Source organism: Rana temporaria, chromosome 3 (assembly GCF_905171775.1).
Source record: "Rana temporaria chromosome 3, aRanTem1.1, whole genome shotgun sequence".
In the NCBI taxonomy this organism is placed as follows: domain Eukaryota; kingdom Metazoa; phylum Chordata; class Amphibia; order Anura; family Ranidae; genus Rana; species Rana temporaria.
Window position 1 is genome coordinate 344,114,933 of NC_053491.1, and position 8,170 is coordinate 344,123,102.

An 8,170-nucleotide genomic window follows, 5' to 3' on the forward strand; every position below is an offset into this window, starting at 1 on the left:
TGAAAAAAATCAATGCCTGCCATTAGTTTGTGCTTTAGTATGCCTGGTCTTATTGACTGTTGTAGCTCCCAAAATTCCTGTGTAGCATTTGACTTTCTCAAAGTCACCATTGCATAGGGTTTACCAAGTTTCCCCCATCCTATGTGTCAGCATTAAGGTATCAAGCACTGCATTGCAGTATTCGTGGTAGGAATTAAAGATGTATACATGTGCCTTCATAACCATTATTTTTTGTACCTCTGGAGGCAAATGTTGTCAGTAGAGTAAAAGCAGGAACCATGATTTCCTACTGGTTTATACTCATGTTATCATGGTTAAATTCCTTTGCTTGTGTTTAAACATTATAAATGAGCCACTTTCAGTTTTATTTTATAGACCTAGAACTTGAAGTATTCACCCAAAATATTTCATATCAGCATTGTAAGATCTTGGTGCAATCACCGTAGGTATTTGGCACAGAAAACATTTGTCATCAGGCAACCAAATATCCAGTTTAGGACATCTTTTTATTGTAAATGCTGAATTGATTCTTTGGTTCATTGTTAGGATAAAGTGTTCAACATTGTCCTAAACTGATGAAGAAATTTGTTTTTGGGGATATTTATTATTATTATTATTATTATTTATTAAGAGAGAAGTCACACACTGTTGCACCTCCATGACTTGAAAGTTTGTTTACCACTTGGCCCTGATAGTGTACCAACCATGCTCCTGTTAGTATTGATTTAGACTTTATGATCAGATTAGTAAAACATACCATAACAGATGACGCTGCCAGGTGCTATCGAGAGAGAGGAAGCTTGAGGTCCCATAAAAACGTTATCATGGCTTCTGATGATCTCTAGTTACTCCCTTGAGAGCTTACATTACATTGCTGAAAGCCCTTCAATGAGATAAATTGCAACAGGCTGCTGGCACAGAACATTAACTTTCTTTCTGGCTACACTGAGGGGCAATCAGGCTGGTATTAGGATAGCATGGAGCAGGCAAGCTTACAGGTTGATTATAGAAAAAATGAATGTTGATTATAGTAAAGGTACATTATGAAACTAAACTCAGCAATCTAGAACTCAGGAATTTAATTCACAAATATTCAATAATTGTATTGTTTTGTTATTTCTCAAAGTTGATTATACTAAAAAGAATAATAGAGTTTAGTAACATTGTTACTAACACATACCAAGGTTGTCTGAATGCTTTAACTACAGCATTTTGTCATTTATTTTCCTGCTTCATCTTTGCCCACATACTATGTTCTTATAAATTCTGAGAACCTATATTAATCAAGCGAGTGCATGATCAACAGGCTTTAAAATTGTGCTTGTCCTTGTCTCTCTAGGTGGTTTCTTCTATCTCAGCTCTGCTGTCAATCCTTTGATCTACAACCTTCTCTCCAGACGCTTTCGTTCTGCATTCAGAAATTTCCTTCCACCTCTTTTCAAACACTGGACTCCTAAACTCCCAGTCCAGGTCTTGGTCCCCCAGAAAAGCACCTTGATCCTGGCCGGCCGTACCCGCAAGGACTCCACAGAAGAAGGCAGTCCCTCTTTTCCCCATCGCACCTCTGTCTGCAGTTCTCATTTCTCTACAGTATTGTGATTTTGTACAGTTGACTGGTCAGTTGCGATCCTTTGGAGATTACAATATTTGAATGTGTTAGCAGGGAATGGGTTACTGTGCAGCATAAAAGTTATACTGTCCCTAGGGAAGACCTCAGTCAGCTGGAAAGGATGAATCCTATGGCCAGACAACAGCCACATCAGTCATCACAAGGGGTAGTGACTTATTTAGAGATCAGCTTAATCATTTCATTGCTTAAGTGGATTAAAACATGTTGCTCTGTGCATGCAAATCATGTTAAGCAACTTGTGGTTTTCTGTACTTTCCTTGTAGCTGTCTGAAAGTACAAGCAAACAAACGATGTATGCTGTTCAGTGTATGCCATGTAAAAAATTTTAAGAGTGACATTTCACATTCTACTTTTGGTCCTGAGATAATTGAACAGAAAGTAAAACATGCAAGCACAAAAAATTATTTGTAGTCTTTAAAACATCTTATACATAGGTTCCTAAATTTACAATTACAAACCCCCAATGGATTGCCCAAAATGTCTCATAATCCCTTCTCTAAATTGTCAAAATCATCACCATCAGCAGTCCTTTAAGGTACCAGTATGACTTCAAAAGATGTCAATAGTTTGGTTTTAGGACCACTTCACATGTGGTATGCTGTGCATTAAGGAGGAACGCTACTCATCTACACTCTAGTGAGGCAAGATCAGTGAGCTTCCCTGCTGGTGTCAACACCTTCTCATCAGTTTACTTTGGGATTGGGATCTTTGACCATCTTGATTGACCAGGCGGGATGACTTCACTTGAGTCACCCAATCACTTGAATGACAATGGGTTCCATTCAGGCTGTTTCTTCAGCTTTAAGATCGGCAGTAAAATATCTAGCGGTTTTCAAACGTTTATTTGCAATTCACAAAAAAATGCCACTAAAACACCACGTGAGCTGTTTTTATAAAGTGATGCAATATTTAAGTAGTGAAAGCTTGCGGTGTTTTAAATAGCTGTTTTTTAAGGAGAGAATTGCTATGGCACCAACCATGACTCATCTGCTGACAGCTGAATTCTTCACTGACAGCAGAATGTAAACAAAGAATTGGCAGCATTTAAAAATGGATTTCGAAGGGAACAGTGCGCCAATTAAAAAAAAAATGGTGTGAGGTCCCCATCAAAATCCAAACCAGGCTCCTATTCGAGCATGAAACCCGGCAGGCCTGGGAAAAGGGTGATGAGCGAGCACCCCCCCCCCTCCTGAATCATACTAGGCCACATGGCTTCAACATGGAGGGAGATACTTTGGGAGATACTTTGGGAGAGAGGGACTTCCCTCCCAAAGCACCTTTTACCAATGTTGATGAGGACAAGGGCCTCTTCCCTACAACCCTGGCATGGTGACTTATACGAATCTGGAAGACCCTCTAACAAGAGGGGCCTAGATCCTGGCCTCCCCATGTGAATGGGTACGGTCCTTTATTCAAACTCCCTTCTTAAAAAACTGTTTCAACCATCCTCCCATAAATAGATTCCTCTCTAGCTGTGACACCCTATGCCCCTGTCATTTGCTTTGCTTCCTACATATTCAGACCTGAACTTTGTGTTTCTCCTTCTATATGCTGTTCTTTATAGTATATTTCTAAGAGCACACAGTATCTGTTACACACAAATATGATATAAGAAGCACACAACTTCTCGTCTCACACTCCCAAAACTTTTATTTTCACTCCCACCATTACCATACTTATTTGACTTTATCAGTGCTTATTGCATGTACTGCACCATATTACCTTGCCTTGGTTACCAGTACTTCTGCTCCATTGTCATTTTTACGTTTAAAACTTAAAAAGAAATACATTGAATTAAAAACAGCAACACACGGTAATAGAGAGATTTTTGCATTCAAAATATGGAATTAAGTTACTGACAATGTTACTTGTAAGTCATCTGACCCATCATGATTTCTTCACTTTGATTTCAGGTTCATAAATGCAGGAAATCCTGTTTAAATTACTCATAGATTTGACACCTTAATCATCTTATTTACCTTATGCCTCAAGAGATATTGACACCCCCAGTTAAAGTGATTGTAAATAAAATAAAAAAAAGCCGGCAGAGATGCTACAGACACCACACTGGATCGAATGAGGACTCAGGGAAGTACAAGAGGGGGTATACTGCTACTTAAACATTTGTTTTACCTTAATGCAGGTAAAAATTGTTTACGCTTTAGAACCACTTTAACCCCGGAAGATTTGGCTGCTCAATGACCAGGCCATTTTTTTGTAATATGGCACTGCGTCGCTTTAACTGACAATTGCACGGTCGTGCGACGTTGTACCCAAACAAAATTGACGTCCTTTTTTTCTCTGTGGTTTTTATGTTTGCACTATAAGCAAAAAAAGTGTGTCTATTTTGTAAAAAACACAATATTTTGTACTTTTTGCTATAATAAATATCCCCATTTTTTTTATAAAAAAGGACATTATCTCCTCAGGCCAATATGTATTCTTATACATATTTTTGGTAATAAAAATCACAATAAACATACATTGATTGGTTTGCACACAAGTTATAGCATCTAAAAAATGGGGATAGCATTATGGCATTTTTTTCTAGTAATGGCTGTGATTTTTATCGGTACTGCGACATTATGGCGTACACATCGGACACTTGACACATATTTGGGACCATTGCCATTTATACAGCGATTAATGCTATAAAAAATGCACTGATTACTTTGTAAATGTCAGTGGCAGGCAAGGGGTTAACTGTTTTCCCCAGTGTGTGTTCTAATTGTGGTGGGAGGGGACTCACTATAGGAGATTACAGATCATGGTTCCCAGCTTATAGGAACTCATGATCTGCATCTCCTCTCCTCACAGAACATGGATGTGTGTGTTTACACACACACGTCCCTTTTCTGCATCTCGTGCCCGCGACCGCTCATGGGCAGTAGTCATCGCGACCGCCGGTCACGAGCATCAGCACCCCGCAGTGCAGCGGGCGCGGGCGCACTCCCGCTATCCCACTTAAAGAGACTGACGTATAATGACGGCGGCAGGTCGGCAAGTGGTTAAAGAACCCTGTTCTAGAAAATTGACAAACTTTAAAATTCATTGCTTTTTTCTTTTGTTGTTACAATTTTACATTTTAGGCTGTGAATATTCAAACTAGTATGAAAAGTACTGATCTGTGTGTCCTTTAAAATATTTTTAATTGTGTTTTTACAAAAGTGCGGTGTTACATGACTGTAAATTTAAGTCATTTATTCTCCCATAGCATTTTATTTTGTTACATGGCTTATGCTAGGAATAAAAGTCTGCATACAAATAAAGTATCTATGGTAAATAAAGATCTAACATATGTAGTTATCAGTGCCCTTAGTGTATTGTCTTATTTATTTGTACAGAATGTATTATAAATGCCCCTGTGTGCAATAACTCATCAATTCATCAATACAACATATTATTACTAACTGGAGAGCAGTAACAAATTTACATCCAGCGTAGAAACTTTATAGAACTCTTCAGTCCTAGAGTTGTCTTGTGCCTTGTACACGTGAGTGGAATTTCCGACGGAAAAAGTTAGACGGAAGCTTTTCATTGGATATTCCATCCGTGTGTATGCCCCATCTGACTTATTACATCGGAAATTCCGACGGAATTAGATAGAGATTTTTCAGATGAAAAAATTTCTAGCGGAATTTTCGTTTGTCTGAATGCAATTCCGACGGACTAAAAACCATGCATGCTCAGAATCAAGTCGACACATGCTCGGAAGCATTGAACTTAATTTTTCTTGGCTTGTCGCAGTGTTGTACGTCACCGCGTTTTTGACGGTCGGAATTTGGTGTGACCGCGTGTATGCAAGACAGCTTGAGAAGAATTCCGTCGAAAAAAAACGTCTGAGTTTATTCCGACGGGAAAACCGGTCGTGTGTACAGTGCATTGTAGTCCTATCATTGTATCTTTCATTTTCTTGGTATTATTTACCATTCAAACGGTTGGTCTATTAAAAAGTAATATTTTAGTTGTATGTCAATCCCTTGTTTGTTTATGACTTTGATACTCTAAAGCAGCCTTTTTCAAACCAGGATACCCAGGCACCCTGGGGTGCCTAGAGATTTCTTTAGATATGCCTTGGCAAAATACCATAAATTGCATAGATTGTACACAAGACGGTGGATGGATGAAACCTGCCTTTTAGTTACATACAGCCACAGGTTTTCATTGTACACCATTACAATCTTCTAGCTGTTGACCTGAAGGACCAATGACATCATTAATTGATATGGAGGATGTCAGTTGCCTTCATATCATCCTTGTTTGACCCTCCCTTGCCTCTCTCCATCTGCTTTGGGGCATCATTAGCTAAGTGATGGAGAAAAACTGAGGGAAAAGAAAAACATTTGAATACTAGTTAGTACCAGTTTGCAAAAGTGTATTTCCTTTGGAAGAATAAATCCCCTCTAACATTGGGTATCCTACATGTATTGATGGTGCTGCATTATGTAAAAGTATTAGAATTGTTTTTACATTTTAGAATGGGGTGCCTCAAGATTGTCCACAATTTTAAAGGGTGCCTTGACTGGAAAACGGTTGAGAAACACTGCTTTAAAGCAGTGCTGGTCAACTCCTTTGATATAGGGGGATTCAAGTGTGATCCCTGACATCACCAAATTCAATAATATTGAATGTATTGTTATAGAAATCTGTCAGGGACTGCAGGCATGTGACAAGAGATGTCTTAGACTATGTACATTCTATAAGAGATGGTCAGAGACTGCACACATACTATAATAGTTGTTGGAGACTGGGGACATGCTCCCAGAGATGATTAATAACTTGAGACATTACATGAGACTTGGGCATTACTGCTTACTGCTCCTTTATACACCACATTCCACATTTGTGTTCTCTATCAGCAAAATCCTTTAAAATCCATAAATTTACAAAAAGTGAAAATGCATAGACAGCACAGAAAATATAAGATGGTGTAAAAGAAATATATCAAGCTACATAACCATTTGAAGTCAGTCATAAGAATGTTTTTTCTTCACTGGCCTGAGTAAGCACCTAAGCATGGAAAGCACAGACTACGTCTGCAGAAGTTCCAATGGCCACACGTGAGTTCCAGAAGGGCTGCATGCAGCCCCCAGGCTGCAGATTAGGCGCCAAAGCTCTAAACCATGATATAGTATCTCACAAAAGTGAGTACACCCCTCACATTTTTGTAAATATTTTATTATATTTTTTCATGTGTCAAAACTGTGGAAATAACACTTTGCTACAATGTAAAGTAGTGAGTGTACAGTTTGTATAACAGTGTAAATTTGCTGCCCCCTCAAAATAACTCCACACACAGCCATTAATGTCTAAACCGCTGGCAACAAAAGTGAGTACACATCTAAGTGAAAATGTCCAAATTGGGCCCAAAATGTTAATACCTTGTGTGGCCACCATTATTTTCCAGCACTGCCTTAACCCTCTTGGGCATGGAGTTCACCAGAGATTCACAAGTTGCCACTGGAGTCCTCTTTCACTCCTACATGATGACAAAGCTTGTGGATGCTCCTTCACCTTCTGTTTGAGGATGCCCCACAGATGCTCAATAGGGTTTTGGTCTGGAGACATGCTTGGCCAGTACATCATCTTTACCCTCAGCTTTTTTAGCAAGGCAGTGGTCGTCTTTGAGGTGTGTTTGAGGTCTTTATCATGTTGAAATACTGCCCTGCAACCCAGTCTCTAAAGTGGGGGGATCATGCTCTGTTTCAGTATGTCACAGTACATGTTGGCATTCATGGTTCCTCAATGAACTGTAGCTCCCCAGTGCCGGCAGCACTCATGCAGCCCCAGACCCTGACACTCTGACCACCATGCTTGACTGTAGGCAAGACAGACTTGTCTTTGTACTCCTCCCTTGGTTGTTGCCACACACGCTTGACACCATCTGACCAAATAAGTTTATCTTGATCTCATCAGACCACAGGACATTATTCCAGTAATCCATGTCCTTAGTCTGCTTGTCTTCAGCAAACTGTTTGTCGACTTTCTTGTGCATCATCTTTAAATGAATGAATGAATGAAAAACGTATAAAGCGCGGCGCATGCGAACTGAATCGCTTCTGGGCGCTAGTTGTTCGTGTCTCATGACATCAAAAGAGCAGAGTTTTGATCCGTCTTCTGAAAGTCAGGTGGTTTTCCTCCAACCGAATGCTGGTTGGTAAAGCGTTCCATAGTCTAGGACCCTGAAAAGCAAACCTTCTTTCTCCTTTGGACTTGTATTTGGTTTTTGGTACCCTGACCAGATTTTGGTCGGTGGATCGCAGAACGCGATTCGAATTGTGAGGTTCTATCTTGTCGCAAAGATATTGCGGAGCCTTCCCATGGATGCACTTATGTGTCAGGCAGAGTGCTTTAAATGCAATTCTGTCTTTTACTGGCAGCCAGTGAAGGGTTCTCAACGAAGGTGAGATTGATTCCCATTTTTTTTCCCAGTCACCAGTCTGGCGGCCCTATTCTGAACGACTTGCAGACGGGAGATTTGGTACTTTGGGAGTCCGAGGTACAGGGCGTTAGCATAGTCCAGTCTGGAATTCACGATTG

General features: G+C 39.8%; 1 protein-coding gene across 1 annotated transcript in view; it reads left to right on the forward strand.

Moving 5' to 3' along the window:
- NMUR2 (neuromedin U receptor 2) overlaps nt 1-3,802 on the forward strand; it is a 52,004-nt gene extending 48,202 nt beyond the window's left edge. The window contains exon 4 of the mRNA XM_040345117.1: nt 1,340-3,802. Coding sequence (XP_040201051.1) covers nt 1,340-1,599 — 260 coding nt within the window. The 3' untranslated portion in view covers nt 1,600-3,802. The remainder of the gene's footprint in view (nt 1-1,339) is intronic.
- Nucleotides 3,803-8,170: the final 4,368 nt, after the last annotated feature.